Source organism: Schistocerca serialis, chromosome 5 (genome assembly GCF_023864345.2).
Source record: "Schistocerca serialis cubense isolate TAMUIC-IGC-003099 chromosome 5, iqSchSeri2.2, whole genome shotgun sequence".
NCBI lineage: Eukaryota > Metazoa > Arthropoda > Insecta > Orthoptera > Acrididae > Schistocerca > Schistocerca serialis.
The window spans coordinates 521,769,046-521,794,039 of record NC_064642.1 but is presented as its reverse complement, the minus strand read 5'-3'; the positions used below and the strand labels follow the sequence as shown (position 1 = coordinate 521,794,039).

The 24,994-nt window shown below is 38.4% G+C and overlaps 1 protein-coding gene across 1 annotated transcript in view; it reads right to left on the bottom strand.

The window, feature by feature from the left end:
* Nucleotides 1-8,170: 8,170 nt before the first annotated feature.
* The window catches only part of LOC126480705 (exosome RNA helicase MTR4), a 98,407-nt gene continuing 81,583 nt past the window's right edge, over nucleotides 8,171-24,994 (bottom strand). The window contains exons 14-16 of the mRNA XM_050103951.1: nucleotides 22,850-23,012; nucleotides 19,012-19,174; nucleotides 8,171-8,956 (exon numbers count right to left, since the gene is read on the bottom strand). Coding sequence (XP_049959908.1) covers nucleotides 8,799-8,956; nucleotides 19,012-19,174; nucleotides 22,850-23,012 — 484 coding nt within the window. The 3' untranslated portion in view covers nucleotides 8,171-8,798. The remainder of the gene's footprint in view (nucleotides 8,957-19,011; nucleotides 19,175-22,849; nucleotides 23,013-24,994) is intronic.

Genomic DNA, 24,994 nt, shown 5'->3' with positions numbered 1-24,994 from the left:
CATGTATTGCTACCTGTTCTTAATAAGTGAGCTGAGAATATGCCTAAACAGTTTTATTAACAAGAAATAACAAAAGGGAAAGAATCAGTTGGTATAGGTGAATTGTCAATACATAGCAAGCAGAGAACAGAATAAACATAAAGTAAATGAGTTACAACTCCAAGGAGTAACTAACATACATTAACACACTGCTCCATGGAGCAGACACGAACTTGGCGGTTGACTATTCATTTGTCATGACAGAGTCACTCAACTTGTACCACAACTGCATTTCTGGATGGTGTGAATGGAGCTAACACTTCGATCACAGCATTCGACATGTGTAGCCACTGCTACAAGACATTTGGTGCTACTTACTTCTAACAACTTTTTTTTTTTTTTTTTTTTAATAGAATGATGAAGCAACTCTCAGTGTATCATGAGAGCTACTACTTAAAATTACATCTCACAAAAGAAAGCTAGCTATCCACATGGAGGGTAGACACTTGTTACAAAACATGCCTCCTCTGCACCACTCCTCTCCCTAGTGACACTTGCTTCATCCACACCCTGCGCCCCCATTTACAATCAGTCAAATACTGTGTAGGCACTACAGCAGTATAGGAGCCATTACATAGATACCGTTGTGTTGTGGTGTCAATTAGTTCATTTATTGTTGCAAAGTGAATAATGCAGCAATTTCTGATCCACTGCAGGAATTACCTACAACTTTGAGAAGACGTTTTTATCAGATATTTAAACATGTGTGATGTATGTGTCTCAATTTTACTGTTATAGATACAAAGTACAAAGTATGTGTGTAGTGAACTGACTATGTGAGTGAGATGTTCATACATTCATTTCACAAGTTGTAGCTGCCACCACGTTTGTAATGCGTCAGAGCTAATATTTCAAGAAAAATGTAATTGTTCATAAGTTATGCAATAAATATTACAATCTTATGAAATAGTGATAATAGTAATGATCTTTTAAAAACAATATAGTTTCATGATCACCACCAGAACACAATCAAACCCTTTTGTTTTTGCCCTTCATAAAATTTCCTTTTACCCTTTCTGGGGTAATTATCCCCAGGTTGGGAACAACAGTGCTAGAAACATCATCATAGCAGCAGAATTGCTACTTTTTAGTGGCATGCTGAATTCTGTAACTCCTTAGGATTGCATTTTTGAAACCGATGTCTGTTGTTGGTGTATGCAGTGTCTGCTTAAGTAAATCTAATTCACCAATACTTGGTTGATTATTACTGGGTGCAGTGTTTGTGGCCACTATGGGGAAGTTGTCATTGTATTTGGTGGCTAATGACCAAAAGTGTCACGAGTTTTGCCGGAGCTAATTTGTGGGGGCTCATCTCATTTCGATGTTTAGTTTTGCTTGTTTCTTGTTTGATAATGTCCCAAATAGTTTTTGCCTTACTTATAGTGTGTTTTATTTCTTGTGCGTAGCACATGAGATTTTCTTTATTAACAGTTGAGTGGAGGGTATGACAATACTGGTGCTAAAGGAGTTTCACATCTTTACTATTGCTTTGTTTCTTAATTATGAAAAACTGTCTTTACCTAGCACAAACAGCTTCAATTCCAAGAGTGATCTGTCCCATATCATTGCTTCTGTTCAATTTTGCCCTATTTGTTTTACAGAAAACAAGACCCACAGAGCAGTAAGAATAAGTTTAAGAAAGAGATACAATTTTCCATCAACACTGCCAGCTTCACAAGTTTAAATCTAGCATATTTTTCTCTCTCTAAATACTGTCGTAGTCATTTTTTATGATTCTGTGAAACAATATTTTTCTTCCGATTTGTATCTACATGGTGTCAAGCAAAGGAGTCTCCGATTTAAAAATTAAATACCTCGAAAACTGAAATCAACAGGTAAGTGCGGCAACCAGTATATTTATTGTGGAAGCTCTAACGATTTTATACACAAGTTTCGAAATATTTTAAAAAGCCCGTAACAGATGACACTGTAGGCACAATATACAGTGCCTAGAAGTAGTGTGCTGTAGATCAGAGTGAACAGTTCCACAACTGAAACGTGAAAGAAGGTTCACACAGAAAGAAATGGTTTACATCATGTATTTCATTGAACAACATATTTTTCTGGTACTGGAATAACACAACTTAAAACACAGCCCTGTGGCAAAAGGTGCAGGTTTAAAACATGATCTAATGTTCCACATGGACCATTAACAAACTCTTTACAAAATTCCAACACACAGGCAACATGACTGATGATCTAGTAGGGAATGATGGCCCAGGGCAAACTGTAGTTACTCCTGAAACTGTCACACCAGTTTCGGGAATTATTCAGCAAGACATAAGGAAATCTGATGAAGGAATTGCAGCAGAGACTGGTTTGAAGTATTCCACCAAGCAGAAAATACTGAGATAGAACATACACATGTTTCCATCCAAAATCCAAGGCCACCAGGTCATACCAGTCCAAGCTGTGTGAGAGAGGGCTGACTGCAAACCACATTCTCACAGTGATTGATAACGAAGGATCCGATGTTTGGTACATATGGGTTCACAGATGAAGCACACCTCCACCTGAATCAAGTTGTGAGTAAACGAAATTGGTGATTCTGTGGTTCCAGATATCTCCATTTGTGTGAAGTGAAACCCCTGTATTCTCCCCATTTTGCTGTCTGGACTGTGGTATGCTGCTGAGGCATTTTTGGCCCTTGTTTCATGTGAGCAACAACTACCCGTGAACGTTAACAATGGAATTTTGGAACAATTTGTCACCTCACAGCTATTATTGGAGCACTGAGGAGGAACCAAGTGGTTCATGCAAGATGGGGCCAGACCACATAGTACTAACTGCCACACCACATCACATCAAACATGTGGTTCAGTTTCTTGATGAATACTTTGAGAGTAGAGCTGGATTATTGCAAATTTATTGGAGCAGGGATGGCTTGGCCTCCGTATTCGCCCAACCTGCCTCCTTATGACTACTTTATGAGGGCACATTGAAATACACCTTCTATCAGAACCACCCCGCCATACTGGAAGAGACTGAATCAGCGATCTGTGTGGCACTGGAATCCATTTTCATTGACGCACAACAGGATTCACATTTCATTGTTTGTTTGTATCACCTCTGAACTGTGAGTGGTGGACATTTCACAAAGATCGTGAAGTGAATGCAAAGACTGGTTGCAGAGCACATGTTTAATTATACACACTAATACTGTATGAGCTGCACAGCACACAACGCCATGTGTTAGCAGCCTTTCAAACAATTTCGAAACCTCTTTATGACCTTTGTGTAAAATAGTTACAGCTTTCACAATAAACATGCCTTCTTTTGTGCACTCATCTATAGATCTTAGTTTTCAAGATATTTAATTCTGACATCAAAGAATCCTTTGCTGGACACCCTGTGACTGGTCACTAAATTTTACTGTTAACATCTGACCATCATAGTCAGAGAAACCGTTGACTAATCGTTTTATAGTTAAATCATGGCAGGTTGTTGGGTCCAAAAATAAACTACCAATAGCTGTAGTCCTGTATGTTTCAATCCTCGTGGGGAAACTCACAGCGAAAAATTATCCAAAGTTGAACATTAACATTACTAGGTGCATCTGTCAGTAATGCCTGACAGAAAATCAATGTTAAAGTTTCCACAAACACTGATTCTCTAGTCAAGTCTGCATAACCTTATTAAAACCGAGTCTACTTGCTTTAGGATGCTTAAGACAGTTCCTGCTGGTGGTCTGGAAACTGTCAGTACTATAAGCTTGTGTGTTTCCTGGTCTATTATTGTTGCATAGCATTCAGAGAGCTGTTCAACGGAATATTTATTGACCTGAAGGCCTTGCAACTTAATTTTATTCTTTGAATACATATAGCCTGTCCCCCTTTTCCAGTTATTGGTTCTCAAGTAACACAATCAAGAACAACCTATTCAATTTCAGTGATTTTTGTGTGACCCATAGCAAGTCTGTCAAAATTCCACCTACCTTTTCATTTTTCTGAATGGAAATGAGAAGTTCACCTTTTTGATTTAAAATGCTTCTTATATCTTGATGGAAGAAAATAAATGCATTTTCTTTAACCTCCTTACGTACCTATTCCTGTCACAAAACTTTCGAAAACTTACCTTTTTTTCTATGTAATTTTATACTTTTTTAAAAAATATATTGCTTTGGCAACTCAGTCCTACGTTTACCTTGAAAATCTAAGGAGATATTGTAGGGGGAAATGGATAAAAGGTATTATCCAGATATATCTTGGACTCATCACAAATCTCTGCAAATAATCGTTACAACACTGAGTTTATTACAAAGATGAAAATTTTTTATTTAGAGATACAAATCAGAATGCAGATAATGTATAAGTATGAGAACCACACCAGAATGGTATTAGAAATCTGTTTTTGTATGGTGTAATGCACAAGGGGACCTGGCACTGGGGACAGTAGTATCGTGTTTCTCTCTGGAAGTGTTTCCCACATGCATCCTGCTTCTTGGAGCAAACTGTAAACACTCATATCAGATCGCTGTTGTTCTCTGTTGGCTCGATGACTCCTGGGAAATGTCTTCCAGTCAACTGAAGAGGGTGGGGTGTTTGTTTTGGTCAGGCTGGCTTAGGAGAAATGACGCTCCCTATGCATTTTCCAATTATTTTTTCTGGGGGGGGGGGGGGGGGGGTCAACCTAAACTCCAGGGGGTCCTTTTCCCTCAATATTTTCCATACAAAATAAAAGAATTCCATACAGAAATTTAAAACAAATGGAAGAAAGATTTTGTTTTAGGATTTCTTGCCTTGCTTTCTGGGTGTTGGAAATGATGCCATTCTCTGATCAGCTAGATCCACTCTTCCCAGCTGATCCACTCATCCCATTGTGCTGTCGTAGTCACGCAAAAGCTTTGGATTCATTATTTTCTTTGACTTTCCCTCAGTCTCCACCATATCCACAGTGTGGCTAGTTGGAAGAAGTACCATGTCTCTCTTACCTTTCCAACATAATGCTAGAACTTTTTTCCTCGCTTTTCACCTGCAATTTCCCCCTTTTCTAATTTTTTATTTTGGAGCGCTTGTGGCACCTATTTCCGGGTCATTTTTACTGTTCCATAACAATCAGTGGACTTCAAAATTAGGAAATCTGCTACTGTGGGCATGTGCCATTAGACAGTAACCTTGCTTCAGGAGTGGTTTTACGAGTATCAAAACAACTTGTGACGACATTGGAAAATCTATAAAGTTTGCATCCAGTTTTGTCCCGTTTCCCACGTAAATAATCAGGGATCACATATCTGCTAGATGATTCACACGCCATGTAGAATTTTATTCCAAATTTTGCTATTTTCATCGGGATATGACGTGCCCTTGTACTAAAGCAGACTTTCATCCACTGTAATGTCCAGTTCAGAAAAATAAGAAGTTTTTAATTTATTTCCATGGTGCTGGTAAACTGGACAAGTTTTGTTCAGCTTAGGATTTGTGTGATTTGCAGAATCATTCACTTCGTTATCAGAAAAATGAAGATACTTTTTGATTTCACAGAACCTCCTGACATTATGTCATTGAAAAATGGAGTTGATACGCTGGCTCGCCCTGTGCGGTACCTCTGCAATTCAGGTTTCTGAACAACACTTTGCAAAATGGTTTGAGAAAGGAAAATTCGAAGTTCTTCACATGGTGGCAAAACATTACATTCGGTGGTCGAAACACCATTGGCTCTTCCCACATGTATCATTTCCATTAAATCCCTATCAAAAAAGTTCATCACTGGCGAAAGGAACTGTGCAGCTGGGACTAGTAGTAAACGGAAACCTTGATGGAGCACAATCAGTATTTTGATCAAAAACATGCCAGATACTCACTTGAGACCAATGTATGTCAGTGTCTTCCTAACCTTCTTCCTCACTTGAAGAAAGTTCAAAGAAGTGATAACCAGATTCAGAAACAAGGAGGTCTTCCCACTGCTCTTCATCACTGGAATAATCACTATTCATTTAAGAAGACTGCAAGTACAGGAATAATGCAACAATTGCACCAAAATGTGATGAAACAACATGGTAATGTTGCAACAACTTCACGAGCAAAAGCCAACAGCAATACACTGTAACAAAACGCAAAAATCACTAACTAGTACAGCACAAGTAACAACAATGATTATAATCTGGATACTGGTGCTAACTAGCAGCAGTGAAAGAAACTAAAACATTCGTAATTGTGATATTTGTGCAGAGATGTGTAAAATTTGAGGCCTCAGTTATCTTGGGATAATATTTCTCAGCAAAACAGTTTAATCTGAGTTACCCTGGGATAATCAGTTCAGAGGTTAATATCCTTGGTTTTATTGGAATTGCCGTATTTTGTAGTAATAATAGCAGTTTCAAGTGCAGCTATATTTCTTCTGTGGCCCTGTCTTTCAGATGAGTTTATCCTAAAGAAGAATTACTGAATTAGTGAAAAATCACTGGGATACAGTGATACTGGTTTGCCGAGATGGACAAATGGCTGACATGCAGCTAGTTTTGCAGCAGTGCTGTGGCATACCTGATCAAATTCCAAAGCTTCCTCACTTCGGGAAGGAGTGGCTAAGTAACTTACACACGTGCAGAACATATGCAGTAAGGATATCAGTCAGATAGCCTACATTACCTGTGCTTGCCTGCAAGCATGATGAGGGCTGGGCACAGGTGCCTTTGCCCGGTGGGGTAGTGTTGGAACAGCTCGTCTAAGGAGATTGCACACAGACAACTCTGCATACAACCATACAGCCCAAATTTGTCATCATGTGACATCTCTCTCTCTCTCTCTCTCTCTCTCTCTCTCTCTCTCTCTCAAATGCACCAAGCAGTCTAAGTGAGCAATATTTTTAGTACTCAAGGCAGCTGGTATGCCTACAATGCCGTACTACAAAGCTGTTTGAAGGAGACATACTATAGTGTTTTGAAGACATAGTTGATTCATAGTTTATACAGCTTTCTTGGGACACTTTCTGTAGCCACTAATAACAAGTGTAAGGTCAATAAATGTTGCATTTGGTTTCTATCGATATAAAAATAATGGAAGGTTAAGGTTTAATGTGCAACTGCTGATGAGGTCATTTGTGACATAGGGCAACATTGGATTGGAGAAAGAGGGGAAGGAAATGCACTTCATAGAAATGTTGTTCTTATTTGCCTTAATGATGTAAGGTAACTTTGGAAAACTTACTCAGGAAGGAGAGGTATGGGTTTGAATCCTCCTTTTCCCAAATGTGGGTCTAGTGTGCTAACCACTGCCCCAGCTGCTTCTAACAGTTGAAAAAATACTATCTACAAACCAGAATACCTCCACTCTCCAATCAGATAGATGCTGAAGGAAATGTGAGATTAAAAAAAAAAAATAAAGCACAATGGTAATTATCTGCAAAATCTTTTATTTTCTCATTCATTGAATGAAATTTTGTGTTTGTTGAAAAGCAACAAACTAAATTGAAATTGTCATTGTGTTCATTGTATATAATCCAAAAACAAATCAAATATTTAAAAAAGTTGATAATATACATTTAAGTCAAAATAATGATGGGATTGCTCAATTTAAAGACAGATCATTGTATGTCATTAACATTTTCCATTATCAAATAAAATCTGCCATTTAAGTCTAAATATAAAAACCGAACAAAATATTAAATTTACTGTACATGACTGTGGAGAAAAGTCAAGCCAACAGGAAGACAGATAAAAAAATATTCTTCAGTTTCCAGATATATATATTTAATTGCACTTGTATAATGGATAATTGGAGAAGTGAGGCGACAATTTTTTTGTAAAACAGGATACTATATATGGCGTAACCCACTCCACGGGAGGTAGTTCTGATCATTACCAGCAGTACCTATGCCACATCATATGAAAACTGAAAACATTATAAATAAATGGGAGAACATGGACAGAGACTCCAGAGAACACTATCATTCATAACAAGATATGAGAGTGTAGGAGAGCAAGATAATGATGAACAGAGAAGAAACCTGTTTAAGAAACTACATAATTGTATAGAATTAGGCAACAGAGAAGGAAAAAACAGATCCTAAGATGTCATCCATAACATATGTTACTGATGTAATGTAGTTACCTATTACTGATTTCTATATATATCATGCAATGGTAATTCTTTCCTTCTGCATTACGACAGACTTTTTTTTTCTTTTTGCATCTGACTTAATATTCTTTGCTCTGCATTTGATAACCCTCTCACTTTTTGCTAGGTTTGGGTTACCACAACTATCTCTAAGCATTTTTATACTACAAATACTTGTTCTTTGACAAAACATAACCAGTCAGTTTTTAATATTATTATCAACATCTCACAGTCTTGTCACAAATAGCTGACAAAGTTCTGTTCTGAATTATTTGTTATGTTGCCAATAAATAACTTTGTTCTGATCTATTTCAATTGTGTGCTGAAAAAAAATTTACTTCCACAGGCTAGAGGTGTGTTTTCCTGTTAGCTTAGTTCATTCCATTTCTCAGCCAGCACAGCCTCCTGGTCTAATCACTTTTGTCAGTTACAGAAAAGAGAATATTTCTGCTGTAAAGTCACTAAAATTTTTTACACAAAATCACCCAGCTCCAGGAAACATTACTTTCGCTCTTACAAAAGCTAAAATATATAATAAAATGTGAATCACAACATGTCTCCCATAATATTTTCAGCAAATAAGTCACAGTCTCTTCAAATATATTTGCATGTATTTCACACATGTTAATTTTCGTATCAACAAAATATACAAAAATATGTTCTTGTCACTGTACACTTCTAAAATATTCACATAGAAGTCATTCCTGGTTACAGATATAAGCTAGCAGCAAATACTATATCTCTTTTCATTAACTTGATACCCTCACTAAACTTGTTTTCTAAATCAGTATTACCGATATTCTTTGCCGCTTGACACAGCTGCCGAAGAATTTCTTCAAGGCGCCTCATGCATCTGATTATACTTCCTGTAGACATTATAAACATATCACTATTATAGCTGTAAGCAATCACACTATCATACTAAAATCTAATTTCAGTCTCAATAATGATGCCAATTCATAAAATCTGTTGAATATATGATACGATTTCAAAGAGATGTAGGGATTTCTAACTTGCTTTAAATGTTCATAAATGTAAAACTGTGCGCTTCACAAAAAAAGATTGGTTCCGTGGGACTACAGTATCAAAGAGTCACAGCTGGAATCGGTAAACTTATACTAATACATGGGTGTAACAGTTTGTAGGGGGCATGAAATGGAGTGATCACAAAGGCACAGTCGTGGGTAAAGCAGGTCATATAGGTCGTGCAGGATACAGTGGCCAATCCACAGTGACCAGTTTTCATCCGAACCTCGGGCCGAGCTCATTCTTCTGTTCATAAGGGGAGGCTGACAAGTGTTTTCCATCTTTTGGCTGGATGGCAATAAGAGAATCAACGTGCTTGCCCTACAATCTTTCTCAAATGATTTTACAGAAACTACTCGGTAAAAAAAAATTTCATTTTTGTTTCACTAGTAGCTTGAATGTCAGGTTCACAATGATGTGCCCATCATTCTATTAATGGTCATAGTTTTTGTGATACTTATATGGCAGTAAGAAACTATGCAAAATTCGAAAAAGTTTGTAGTGGAAAATAGTGGTCACTACGATTCTCTGCGTTTGGGGCATTTCACATAATATGTTGGTGTGTATGAAACTGAGTTAACATATTGAATTTTTCTTTAGATTTGGGTGAAGGTTTCACCGCTCTCGAGAAAATTTATCTATGTAGTGCACTCATTTATGATTGCTCCGCTCCAGCAATAAAGCCAGAGTGAAATACCCTCACCATTCCTCATATTTCATGAACAGTTTGAGGTACTGAAATGAGATTTTGGCAAATAATCGCACACAAAGAAGAGAGCATTTTGCTGTATGATTATTATGCAAAACTGCATTATCTACCTCATTATTCCACTAACTTCAGATTTCTCCGATGAAAGAAGTAATTTTTAAGGCCTGTCAATAGCTGGTGAAACAAGAAATGCTATGGGTCTTGGAGCAACATAAGTGATGTCATTACATGCTTATTTTGTACCGAGGATGTGCTTTTTCATAAGATGCTGACCTTACTTTTCCTTAGTTCCTCACTTAATAAACCACTTTTTCAGAATTCTCTCACAATTGCGTCTCCACAAAATGATAGTAAGGTGAGACTGTGTAAACTCTGCAGCATTTTGGCAAAAGAAGCAAATTTTAACATGGCAACAAGAGGAATGTGTAGGTTCTACTCAAAATTCCCCACTTGTGACACTTCTCTGAAAGTTAAAAATGATAAACAAACCAGGCAAAAATAAAGTGCCGTATTTTCGGTGGTATTCTTTTTCGATACTAACTGAGAGGAGGTAACAGATCTTTCTGAATGGTCACCATGCAAGTGTGGGTGTGAAGTGGCCCCACTTAATATTTACAAAAAATGTAATTGTAGGCTTCGGTTTAGAATGGCACTCCCCCCCCCTCTGCTCAGCATTTCCACTCCAGTGCCTGCCCGCAGACCCCAAAACTACCACTCTCCCTATGTGTGCCCTTGTGCCCTGCTGTCTGTGCATCTACCAGCCACGGTATTCTGCATGCACTATAGACTTCAGTTTACTGGTGGAATTCTAGGGAAATGCAGTCAGTCTACAAAGGAGATTGCTCACAAATCAGTCATGTGACCCATCCTAGAATACTGTGCAAGCACGTTACACTCCTATGAAATAGGACTAACAGAGTTTCAGTAAGTTTTTACAAACAAGGACATCACAAATGGTCACAGATTTGTTTGACCTGCAGGAAAGTGTCACAGAGATGTTGAAAGACCTGAACTGGCTGACAGTTGAAGACAGACCTAAACTATACAAAAAAGCCTACTTATGAATTTTCACAAATCAGCTTTAAATAATGAATCTAGGAATATAATACAACCTGCTACATATTGTTCCCATAGGGATCTTGAGAACGTGATTGAATTAATGACAGGATGCACAGAGGCATTTAAAAATGGGCATTCTTCCCACTTATTCAAAACCACAGCACAGTGTACAGTGTAGACCTTACTCATTACTATGATCTCAGAAGGCTTTCCTCTCATCATTTCTTGAGTAACCTATCAAACCTCCATCTAATTTTTCTGCTGGTTTACTATTTCTCTGACCCTCAGTTGTGTTTATGAATATTAATGTACCTGTCACTGAGGAATTCACTTTTCTCATTCTATATGTGTTTCATTACATGTTTTTATTACAGTTGCTTTGACTCGAGACATCTTGTTAACCTTCTACAGAAAAGAAAGCATTTTATTTCTATCTTTATTTCATGCTCCAGACCGTTCCTCAAAATATGGGAGGGTCTCTTTCAATTTTCTATAATTCCTTCTCCCTTCATAACGTAATTCTCTGCTGTATGGTAATGCAAATTTCTGAAAGCAATGTGGCTCTGCAGCTGTTATATTTTCCCATGGACATCCAGCTCTACTGGATGGTTACTTCACTTTGGTATACTATTCTGGAGGTAAAATGGTCCCCATTTGAATCTAACGAAGATGGGGAACAACATATCCCCCCCCCCCCCTCTTCCACTTACTCAACATCAAGAGTCGGAACATGGAGTTTTAGACCCCTTAATTGGGCATGTTAGAGAACTTGAAAAAAGAAGTGAATACACTGAAATTAGTTATAGCGGAAATTAGTGAACTGCAACATAAAATCAAATAGGCATAATTCAGGAGTAGGTCTAATAACAAATCAGAAAGTAGGACTGCAGGTGAATTGCTATGAACAGCATACAGAGCACAATAGTACAAATAGTAGCACATAATGAAGAGACTGTCTACTGAGATTAGAGACATTATTCAATTCATCAAGGGAGATGCGAATGTGACTGTGAGGGGAGACTGGAATTGATAGTAGGAAAAGAAATACGGAGAAAAATCATAGGCGAACACGAAAGTATGGAAAGGAGAAACTGCCTGGCAAGATACTACAAAGAACACAATTTAATTACAGCAAACACTTGGTTCAAGAATGACGAAAGAAGATCTAGATATACTGGAACATTTCAGGTAGACTACATCAGGTTGTTCCAACCTGGGTGTCCGCTTGTGAGCAGTCAGTCACTCAAGGGTACAATTGGGCAGGGGTAGTAAAACAGCTGATGTGCACGGTCAGTCAGCTGGTCGTGGCATATGCAGTCTTACTACACTGGCTGAGTGTATGCAGGCAAGGGAGGCCAAATGACTCATGCATGCAATAGGGCCGCCTGGCGGGTAGGCTACGCTACCTGTGCCAGCCTGCGCATGAGCTAAAGAGTGCCCAAGAGCACCACTGCATTATGGGGCACTATTAAAACAGCTTTGATTATGTAATTGTACAACCGAGACTTCAAACCCAGATTTTAAACTGTAAATTACTAGGGGCAGATAGGAACAGCAGCTTAAAAGTGAAGAAACTGTAGAAAGGTGGGGAAATTAAGGGGGTGGGGCCTGGATAAATTGGAAAAAACCAGTGGTGGTTGGGAGTTTCAAAGGGAGCATTAGGCAACGACCTACCAGAAAAGGAAATGGAATACAACAGAAGACAAAAGGAAATTTTAGAGAGATGAAACAATGAAGCCAGCAGACGATCAAATAGGAAAAGGAAGAAGGCCCAGTAAAAATCATTGAGTGCACACAAAATTTTGAATTTAATGATAAAAGAAGAAAATATAAAACTGCAGCGAATCATGTAAGCAAAAGGACATACATTCATCTAAAAATGAGAGTGGCAGGAAGAGAAAAATGAGAAATCAGGAATGGTTGTAAGAGAAATGCAAAGCTGTAGAAGCATGTATAACTAGATGTTGCCTATATCAAGATTAAAGAAACCTTCGGAGACAGAAAAAGCAGCAGTATGAATATCAAGAGCTTACATGGTAAACCAAGGCTATGCAAATCAAGGAAGCCTGAAGATGGAACAGATATATAGAAGAGCTGTACAGAGGAGAGAAACTTTGAACAATTTTATGGAAAGAGAACGAGAAGTAAATGAAAATGAGATAGGAGATGTGATACAGGAAGAAGAATTTGACAACACTGTATGTTGCCAGGGGCAGATGTAGACTGTCCATTATTTACAAGGTGTACAACTTTACTTCCGCCATTTTTTCCCCAACATTTGAGGCCTTAATGAAACAAGTTGGTTACATATGCATCATTCAAAGTATTTTACATCGCTGGCCACTACTATCTCCCATCTTTTGGGCATTGTATGAATCCCACGTCGAAAAAATCATCTTTTTAAGCGATCCACGAATTGATCCAAACTGTGACTTCTTCATGAGAGCGGAAGTGTTGGTCAGCCAGGCCATGCACCATTGATCTAAAGAGGTGATAGTCAGAGGGAGCAATGTCTGGAGAATATGGCGGATGGGGTAGGACTTCCCATTTTAACGTTTTGACCTCTTTTGCAATGTGGGGTCAAGTGTTGTCGTGTACCAAAATCACTATCGTGCCTCTTGCTGCATTGCGGCCGTTTGTCTTTTAATGCTCGGCTCAAATGCATTAAATGTGTTTGATAATGAGCACCTTTGATTGTTTCACTTGGTTTTAACACCTCATAGCACACGACGCCCAGCTGGTCCCACCAAATGCAGAGCATGATCTTGGAGCCGTGAATATTCAGTTTGGCCGTTGACGTGGAAGCATGGCCAGGATATGATTTTTTGCATTTAGAGTTATCATAATGAACCCATTTTTCGTCCCCGGTCGCAATGCAACATAGAAATCCCTTCCGTTTTTGACTCTGAAGCAACTGTTGACAAACACAGAAATGCCTTTCAACATCTCTTGGTTTCAGTTCACGCGGGACCCAAGTTCCTTCTTTCTGAATCATGCCCATAGACTTGAGACATTCTGAAATGGCTTGCTGTGTCACTCCCACTAATTGTGCCAATTCTTCTTGAGTTTGATGCGAGTCTTTATTCAGCAATGTGTCAATCTTCCACCACTATGCCAGTGTGCAATGTTAAAATCACCATTCTTCAAGTGTTGAAACCACTCATGACACGTTCTTTCACTAATAGCATCCTTACCATATGTACTTGAGAGAATTCGACGAGACTCAGCCACTGTTTTCTTCATATTGAAAAAACAGTAACACCTCCCACAAATGACAAGAATTAGGCTCATAAACTGACATTTTCTATCAAGAACAACTTTATGATGCAGGCACAAATCAACAAATGTTTGAATGAGGTTATGTTGACCGAGGTCCAAGCTAACTGCCTGATGTCTATATGATCCGGTTTTTTTTTTTTTTTTTTTTTTTTTTTTTTTTTTTTTTTTTTTTTTTTTTACCGTTGTCACCATCTATTGGCAAACGGTGGAAGCAAAGTTGTACACCTGTTATTGGATATGAACTGCAGAGTAAAAGTGAAGAAACTGCAGAAAGCTGGGAAATTAAATAAAGCTCCTGGAGTAGATGACATTCCCCCATAATTCTTGGGATCCCTGGGAGAACCACATAAAAGACAACTACTTTAGCTAGTATTCAAAATTTATGAGGCAGGTGAAATGCCCTCAGACCTCACCAAGAATATAACAATCCCAGTTCTTAACCAAAAGTCATGGCTGCAAAGTACTGACACAAAGAATGGAAAGACCAACAGAAGCCAACCTAGTGGAATACCAGTTTGGGTTTCAGAGAACTGTAGGAACATGTAATACAATATGTCCCTACAACTCATCTTAAAAGATAGACCGAAGGAAGGTAAACCGAAGTATTCGTAAATTTCGAGAAAGCCAAAACACACTCTTCGAAATTCTAAAGATAGCAGGAATAAAGTAGAGGGAGGTAAAGCTTTTCTTCATTTTGTGCAGCACCCTGACTGCAGCTGTATGAGACAAAGGACATGAAAGAAAGTGAGGATGGGCTGCAGGCTATTTGTTCAATGAGCAAGCAGTACAGGATACAAAAAGAAATCTGAAAAATAAACTAAACTTCAGGGAGAAGGAACAAAAAATTCTGAGGGTTGCTAATGACATGTCAAAGACCCCAAAGGACTTTTAAGAGCAGCTGAATAGAATGGATAGTGTCTTGGAAAGAAGTTTTAAATGAGCATCAACAAAAGTAAAATGAGGATAAAACAATTTAGTTATATCAGGTGATGCTGAGGCAATTAAATTAGAAAATAAGACACTGAAAGTGGTAGATGAGCGTTGTAATTTGGAGAGTGAAATAACTTCCGATAGCCAAAGTAGAGGAGATAAATATGCAAACTGCCGATAGTTCCTGAAGAGGACAAATATTTTAACATTTAATATAAATATAAGTGTTACAAAGTGTTTTTTAAAAGTATATGCCAATACAGAAGTGGAAAATAAACAGTGCAGACAAGAAGAGAAAAGAAGCTTTTGAAATGTAATATTATAGAACATTGCTGAAGGTTAAATGGATAGATTGAGTAAATAATATCCACAAACTGAATAAAACTGGAGAGAAAAGAAATTTCTGGTGCAACTTAACTAAAAGTAGAGGTAGATTGACAGGAGATTTCTTGAACAATCACAGAGTACTTAATTTGATAATGGAAGGTAGTGCGGGGTTAAAATAAAAGGAGACCAAAGCTTGCTACAGTAAACAGGTTCACATGGATGTACATTGCAGTAGTTATGAAGAAATGAAGAGGTTTATGCAGGTTAGAGTAGCAGGGGAAGTTCCATTAAACCAGCCGTTGGGCTGAAGATGATGACGACGACATGTTTTTTGAAACACACTAATGAATAAATCTATTCACAGACAACTTTACTTGCTCCAGATTACCTTACAACTTATCTTTACAAATGACAGGAAGCATAATTTGTATTTGGAGAGCCAAGGGAAATGAAGATCAACTTTCTTTTCAACAGCAAGAGACATGAATGCTTCTTTTCTTCTTCTCTTTTTTTTTTTGTCAAGTTCCATTTCAGGATATCAATCAGTCCAATCCTGTCTTTTGTGTATTTTGCTGCCTCCATTAAGATGGCCTGTATAATAGACAAGCATAAACACCAGTGCTTCTACTCAGAGTGCTGAAATTCCATTTGTCACTTATCATCAAATCAAATGTTGAAAAGATAATTGATGTCTATTCTTTTTCCAACTGAAGGGCATGGCAGAATAAAGAGCTAACCCATGAGAGCATAGTTTTGAGCTTTTGTGTGTCATATGTTTGATTAAATCTGTGAACTGTAAATCACAGTGAACCTAGAACTACTTTTTCTAAGAACTGTTACACTATTCATTTAGCTATATAATCTGTTAAATGGGTAAAAAATTGTTCATTAGTTCTACAAAATTGTTTACTCGTTGCATTGTCCCAACTATTGTGGGTTACATTTTTACAGTATTGCAGAATATTTTAATAATAATATTATGAAAAAAGATAGTTGCTACTCAGCATAATGCAGAGATGCTGAGTCGCATATAGGCACAACAAAAAGACTGTCACAAAATAAGCTTTTGGCCAACAAGGCCTTTGTCAAAAATAGAAAACACACACACACACACACACACACACACGTGTGTGTGTGTGTGTGTGTGTGTGTGTGTGTGTGTGTGTGTGTGTGTGTGTGTGTGTGTGTGTTTTCTATTTTTGACAAAGGCCTTGTTGGCCAAAAGCTTATTTTGTGACAGCCTTTTTGTTGTATCTATCTATGACTCAGTATCTCTGCTATATGGTGAGTAGCAACTATCCTTTTCATAATATTGTTACATTCCATCCTGGATTTTCAGTTATTAGAATATTTTAATAAGTGTGGTATTTCCAGTCATGAAGTATAAATTTTACAATTACTGTGAGTTAACAATGTCTTCATCAAAATGTATTCTGAAAAGTTTTGCAAACAAATGAATGACTTACTACATTACATCAGAGAGTAGAAGTTGCTAAACATAAGAGAGAAAATAATTATTACCATAATAGCCTTACATTTCTGCAAGGTAACAATGTCAGTTTTCTTATAGTGATTAAATTAACGCACAAAGCATTTATGAACTTCTCTGTTCATTTTCTTTTGAATTAGAAAATAGGGTCAAAATTTCCCCCATAAATAAGCTACAACACAATATGTGTAGAAAAGTCATGAAGAAACTATAGGAGTTTCTTTTGTGTAGTCAAAAAAATGTTGTATCTTCATTTTCTTTGTTATTCACTTGAAGATTTTCAAAATAAAAGAGTGATATGTTGGTGGTAACCATTTTTTCTGTACTAGATGTGATCCATTACATTTTTTTTGCTAACTCTGGGGTGGCAGGACTGCCCCTCTACCTTTTTAATGAAATATTTGAGAAGTCTGCATTCACTTGATGTTTGACAATCGCTGTCATGAGGCAGACATGTTTGAAGTTAATGTATCGGCCATCTTCACAGTTTCTGTTTGTTGCATTTAGATTCGTTTTCAATTGTTATGATGTAAAGCCTAACAGTGACTTAACAACCTTAAAGGCATTTATGGATATATATTAGATTAGATTTGTATACTACCAACATTAAATGATTCCTCGAAATTTTAAACAAATTCTGTGTGTAAAACTTTGAGGTTAGACCAGTGGTAATATAATGCCAAGTCACACTTAGGTATCTTCAACATCAAATGATTTGCATCACTGTCATCAATAAACAAATCATTGTCTTCATTAACCTTCTCATCAAGCATCCATTTCTTTACTCACTACAAGATTTTGATGTCAGTACCATATTGATACTGTGGTATGACACTGTTTTCCAGCAGTTGCAATAGAACTACTTATTACAAACATACAGTTTAGATTAAACCAATACTGACAGTATGGTTAGACTAATTCTTACCAACTTGAGGGTTGGCACCTCCTTCCGCCGACCCTATTAATTCGGTGTTATGTATCACATAAGCCATTATGCTTTCTTCACCTCTGAATATATTTTTCTCTCTTATTAATCTGCATACAACTTCAACTACATTTCCTTTTGGCAGTGAAATGTCTTTTGTTACATAACTTCTCTCACAGATGCTCAAAAAACACCATATCTTATGGACTTAAGAGACATCTTTTTCTTTGAAAAACTGCTTCCAAAATTCAGGTGTGTCTTATACTCAAAATTAAAATAAAAACGTCCAGTGTCTGATTTAAAAATCCCACCAGTCTTAAAAATTCCATAAATTCGATGCCACAGGAAACCTATCTCTACCTGGCAACTTTGGATTCAACAGACAGCAGCAGTGCTCCGATGCAACAAACATGAGTTGTGGAGATTCACAAGCTTGCTAACACTGCCTCCCTCCCGCTCCACTACCACAATGGAACAAATGGATGAAACTCAACAGCAATTCATGCCGAAGGGAGCTTTAAGATGACTTACAATCAAACAACTGTGTCAGTAAATAAAACAGCCATGGTCTAGAGTAAGAGAAGTCATTATTGATAAATCTTTCAAGAAGTGTGTCATAAGTAATGCTCTCACTGTCAATGGAAACCATCTTACATATGAAGAGGATGATGAAGAAGAAGAAGAAGAAGAAGAAGAAGAAGATTATGATGATGATGATTCAGATGATTATTTTCAGGGATTTTAAAGCTCAGTTCGGTTTTATACAGTAAGAATTTTTTTAAGTCTGGTGTTGCATGCTAATAATAAAGATTTTTTTAACTGTTTAAAAATTAAGGTGTGTCTTATAGTTCACAGTGTCTTATAGTCCATAAAATATAGTACTTTTATTAGTTGGGTCTAACATTCCTTCCTGCTGCCACTAGCAGTAATTAATCACATTGAGTTTTAATTCTCATATGAAGTTAATAGTAAACTTTAAGTTGTCCCAAAATGTCAGGCTTGGTTTTAAAGCTGAGACCCATGGACACCAGTGAAGTAGCACAGCATGCACTGAATTTTGCTAATCTATTGTAACGCAACAGAAGTGACACATCTTTGAATATATTGTTTATGTTAGATTCAAAGGTATGTTACCTGACCTTCCAATGTACAACTGCAATTAAGTTTTTCAACTTACCTTCAAATATGTCTGTCATTTTACAGAGCTGCAAAAATGTAGCTCCCTTGCACCATGCATACAGAACATCCATAAGGAACGGTTTAAATTGATCTACATAATTATCTTCATTTACATCTAATTTTGCTTCTGCGCTGACTCTTGCTATCCTCCGTGCCAGATCCTATGGGGAAAAAAAAAGAAAGGAGAGAGAAAGAAGCCGGTTGCACAAAACATTAGTTTTGTAAACAGATACTAATGGCAACATTAAACCACTTTACAGAACTTAAAAAGGCCATTTCATAAAGCACATGCATTTCCTCATAATCACGTCTTGCATGTGTTGAAGCTATGTATGTCCTAAGGTAGGTATTACAACAAAGTTACTTACATGGATAAAGGAATGTGGCCAGATGACATCAGAAGTGGTTTCATGGGCCTCAACAAACACTTTACAGAAGTTCAAACAATGGAAAACACAGGATGGAGTAAGGACATATTTGCCATTTATTGGAGCCCAGACTGGCATAACAAAGAGACTGCTAAACAAATAAGCTTCCGGCCAAAAGGTATTCTTCTGGGATAGACAAACAACATACACACACATTCAATGCAAAAACAAATCATGCATGCTCATACCCACACCCATGCGCGCGCACACACACACACACACACACACACACACACACACACACACACACACACATTCACACACACACACTCTACCAAAGTCTCCGGCTGCCTATGCCAGGCTGCAAGCAACAGTGTACGGTGGGAGAAGCAATCTGGTTGGTGGGGGTAAGGAGGGGGGGCTGGGGTATACCATGCAATTTGAAAGCCTTGCCTCTCCTTAAAACTCTCTGTGATAGATGTGCTCAAATCTTGGATTCGGAAAGACAACTGATTTCAAAGCTCAGTCATTACTAAAGTGACAGTTCCCGTACATCCAATGCTTCTGACTCTAAAAAAGAGCTGGATAGACTAACATGGAGACATTTTAATGCCTATTACCCTCAGTCAAACCGAGCAAGGCGGCACAGTGTTTAGCACACTGGACTCATATTCAGGATGACGATGGTTCAAATACCCGTCCAAGACCTGAAGATTTAGGCTTTGCATAATTTCCCTAAGGGCACTTTCACTTGACAACACACATCTCTCGCATGCCTTTGGTAGTAGGAACTGATGAATTCCCAAGGTATCAGTGCCGTCCTTTACAGCAGATACTGCTACGCCAGTGACTGCCATGTCACATTTGCTTTCAAGACCTGATCCACATCTCATCTAAGTTATTCCTGAATAGAGCAGGATGCCCTCACTATCATTTGTGCAGTTCAGAAATTTAAGTTATTGTTTTATGGACAGAAGTGTAATGTTTTTGCTGCTCATCATCCATTGCTCACTACCTTTGGCCCTATGCATCACTTTCCACATTTGACTACCCAATCACTTCCAGGGCTGGGCACTGTACTTGTACAACTTCCATTATTCTATCCACTATTGAGCAGCAAGATTACACACTAATTTGTTTGTGCCCCGATTCCCTATGGGAACTGACCCAGACTTAAGCCATAATGAACTGGTGTGTTTCCAGCTTGATTCAGATCTGAATTCAACCAATTCAACCTTTCCTTGGTCACCACAGACAACAACCCGATATTAAGCCACCTCGCTCACTTTGTACAACAAAAGTTGCTGCACATACCTCCTGGATCCAAATTTCATCCCTAGTAGCCATGATGGCATCAATAACACTTAAACCAAGAGTTTCTGTTGGGGGTCTCAGATTAAGACCACTGCTGCATCCTGATTCCTCCCTTCCTTCAGCCACAAGTGCTTTGCTTCCTACACAACATCCACTGAGGCATGTCCCTAATGAAAACTGTGACCCAACAACACATATTTTGGACAAATTTTGACTCAGAGATTGCCGACCTGGTCCATGAATGTTCCACTTTTCAGGCTCATAATGCTGCACCTTCCCAATGATGCTCTCCCTTCCCAGACACTACGAACCTGTGGGAGTATCTTCACTTAAATTTTGCCATTTTTGGGCTCCATGTGACTTACTGTGATCAATAGCATATCTCACTTCCCTTTAGTGTTTCACATGTCTCAGGTCACTACTGCTGCAATTATTGCAGCATTGGAAAAAATCTTTGCTCTTGAAAGCACACAACCCACCTTGGTTTCTAATTAAGGGACAGCATTTACCTCCCATGACCAAGAATTGTTTTAGCATCCATAATGAGATTCAACCTTAGCACTGTGCCTTTTTGCTATGTCTCACACAGCCATATGGACACTTTATCACACCTTCCAAAACCCAGCTCTGCGAGGTAATGATGTCTAACACTGCTGCTAATGCCGTCTGTAGTTTTCTAACCTAACCTAACCTAACCTAACCTAACCTAAAGAGGAGCATTTTGATCAAGAGACACAGCTCGGTGGAGTGGCTCCACGACAGACCTTGTCACACCCTCTTGGATATATTGTGCCTACTGTCAGCAAATGTCATTGCCAAGGCCTCTCCCTTATGTGTGGACCCATTTCTCCAGGCTTCACCCACCAGAACAAACAGCACAATCTCTGGCTGCCGCAGGTCTAAGAAGTATACTTGATTGTCACTGCTTGGCGGATACAGTGACACCACCAATTGCCGCTATGCAAACTGAACTAGTCACTCAACGTTATTACAGGCCAATAGTGATATTACCCTCCTCTGTCACTTTTATTTCGAGTTTCCAACACAAGATACTCCAATCCCATATCTATATCCAACACAAGATACTCTAATCCCATATCTATCACCACAGTGTAGGTTTTTATGTCATTATTTTATGTCCTTTCTAATCACTTTACTGAAAAAGGTGTTTTCCAATAACAACACAAACCAACCATAGACATGTGAAATTTTACATTCAAGTTCCATTCACTACAAATTTAATCTACTCCACCTGTTATAAATTAGTTATCGCAGTCGATTGCTACAGCAGTATCTCAATATTGTACCACCAGATGTTTATAGCAACTAGCTATGCAGGAATCAATTCATTTGAAGTATCAATTATTTTGCTTGTTTTGAGATTTGTCTCCAAAGAAATTATCGATCGGATCTTATCAGAACCATCCACACTCACTGGAAAATTAATTACTGAAATAAAAGCGTATGATAGAATGTATTCCTAGAGCATTTTTCCTCTCACAAGCCTTCAGAAAATTTACAATGAAATAATTAGAAATCATTAACAGCTGCTTTCTGCCTAACAGCTTGCGTAACAAAGAATCGTGGTGTCTAACAAACTGCTCAAAAGTTTCATAGTGGGGATCTGTACATATTGAAAATTAAAATTTACTTATTATGAATCTCTCTCTCTCTCTCTCTCTCTCTCTCCCTCCCCCCCCCCCCTTTCTCCCCCCCCCCCCCCTCCCCCCTCCATTTGTAGCACTCCAATATTTGAAACCAATCAGTGGTGTCACATTTCACTACTGAAACACACTTGTCTGTATCACAATTCGTGGGTTTTCTACTGGAGGTTTATTTATCACATCAACTCACTGGGTGCAAATGAAACAGTTATCACGGAGAGGTTCATCTGGACAGCACAGTAGTTTATCCAACTCTGATACAGAGGAGTTGGTATGCACTTATCTTCCTCTGGCCCAAGAACTGACTCACTCGGCTTAATACAGAATCCAAAGCCTACAAAAGCTTGAGATTTTTCACAAAGACACAGTATTTACAAAGGTGAAAAGGCAATCATTACAACACAACAACAAGGAGTAAATCTTTCAGTCATCTAACCACATAATTTACTGAGAAGTATACAACAAAATGTTATAGGAATTATATTGATACCTGCATTTGTCTCAAGGGACCAGCTAACTCTTCTGACCTCTTTGGCATTTCCGAACTCTTCTCATCACACACAAAACAACTCAAAAGTGCAACAGACTGCGGTACTGAAAGGTCATTGAACATGCCATTGAATATCATTTCTGTCATAAGCAGTTCATCCCCACTGAAAATGTAAAATAGGTGGTTTAGAATGCCAATGAAATAGCAAGAACCAAATGATATTGTGTAAAGACTGAATTTCTAACTAAATAAAAAGAGTTAACAGCAAAAGATGAAAATGTAATTGTCTTATCATAAGTTTTGACAAAGGATGTATTGCCTCTCACTGCAAATAGTAAATTCCAGAGAAGATTTCTTAGCCACTGCTAGACATGTTTCAGTTGTTCATTACAACTTTTTTGAAAATCCTATAATAGTGATACTACGAGGGGTATTCAATAAGTAATGCAAGGCTTTTTTACTCAGCAAATTTTAACTCAGCAAATTTTCACTGAAAAATGGATAGTGAAGTTCCGATAGATGGTGGTGCTATATGTTCCCTTAAAATGGCATCTGTAATGGAGGTGCATTCCAAGCAGAGGGCTGTAATTGAGTTTCTTTAGGCAGAAAACCAGAGCATCACAGATATTCATAGGCACTTGCAGAATATCTATGGAGACCTGCCAGTGAACAAAAGCATGGAAAGTCGTTGGGCACGAGGTGTCTGTTTTCAACGCAACATCACACAAACCTGTCCGATCTCCTGCCTGCAGGCCGGCCGCATACAGTTGTAACTCCTGCAATGCTGGAATATGTGGCCACACTCATTCAAAGTGATAGACAGATCGCAATCAAACACCTCAGTGCACAGCTGGGCGTTCCTGTTAGCACTGCATACACACTCATCCACCAGTTGGAGTACTCAAAGTGTGTGCCCAATGAGTTCCTCGTAGCCTAACAGAAGACCATAAAGAACAACAGAGGACCATCTATGCGGAATTGCTTGCACATTACAGGGCTGATCATGACAATCTTTTGACAAACATCATCACAGGTGATGAAACATGGGTTCATCGCTTTGAACTGGTAACAAAACGGCAATCCATGGAGTGCCACCACAGAACATCTCCTACAAAGAAAAAGTTCGAGGCTGCACCCTCGGCCAGTAAAGTCATGCCAATGGTCTTCTGGGACTCTTAAGAGTTTGATGTCCTCCATCTTGGTTTAACAAATATCTCTTAAGTGTACTGTGATATCCTCAGGAAATTGAAGAAATGACTTCACACCTTAGAGCTGCTCACAAAACGTCACTGGACTGCTCTTCTTTATCCTCCCCACAGCCCAATCTTGTGCCTTTTGACTTAAGTCTGTTTGGCCCAATGAAGGATGCACTCCACTGGAAGCAGAACATGGATGACAGTGAGGTTATTGATGCAGCAAAACACTGGCTGCGACCAGGGAGTGGTACTATGTAAGGCAGCACAAGCCCATCGCACTGAAGGGAGACCGTGTTGAGAAACAGGGCTGTGTAGCCAAAAAAGTGGGGAATAATATGGTGCATTGAAATCCTGAATAAAACCAACCGCCTTTCAGAAAAAAAAGTGTTGCATTACTTACTGAAAACCCCTTTTACAACACTAGTCAAGAGTCCATAGCCAGGAGCTCAAAAATGCTTTAGAAGCTCAAAATTTCCAAAAGCTTCATTACTGCGTTATCCTGTGATCCATAAGACTGAAATTGTTGCGGATTCCTACCGGAAGAGTGTTAAGGATTAAAGTCACACTGATAAACAGGACGTAAGTTCGAATAGGAGATATTTAATGTGTTTTCAAAGGGGCCGGTCTAGCATTTGCTTTAAATCATTTATGGAGACCACAGAAAAGCTAAACCTGAATAACCAGATGGGGATTTAAATCCTCCAGTTTCAACATTTGAATCCTGTGTCTCACCACTGTGTCACATGGCTCAGTAGAGGAATACCGCAGACTAGGTTCATTGAGAGCAATACATACTTCACAAGTCCTTAAAATCAAGGCTGCTCACCTACATATAAATGTGGTAAGGCAATGATCAGTGATATCCCGTGCACCGAAAGTATCTCTATGTAGCCCATGTTAATCGGTAATGTGAGACTGTTGTCATAGGTGAACTGAAGTGCCACAGTTT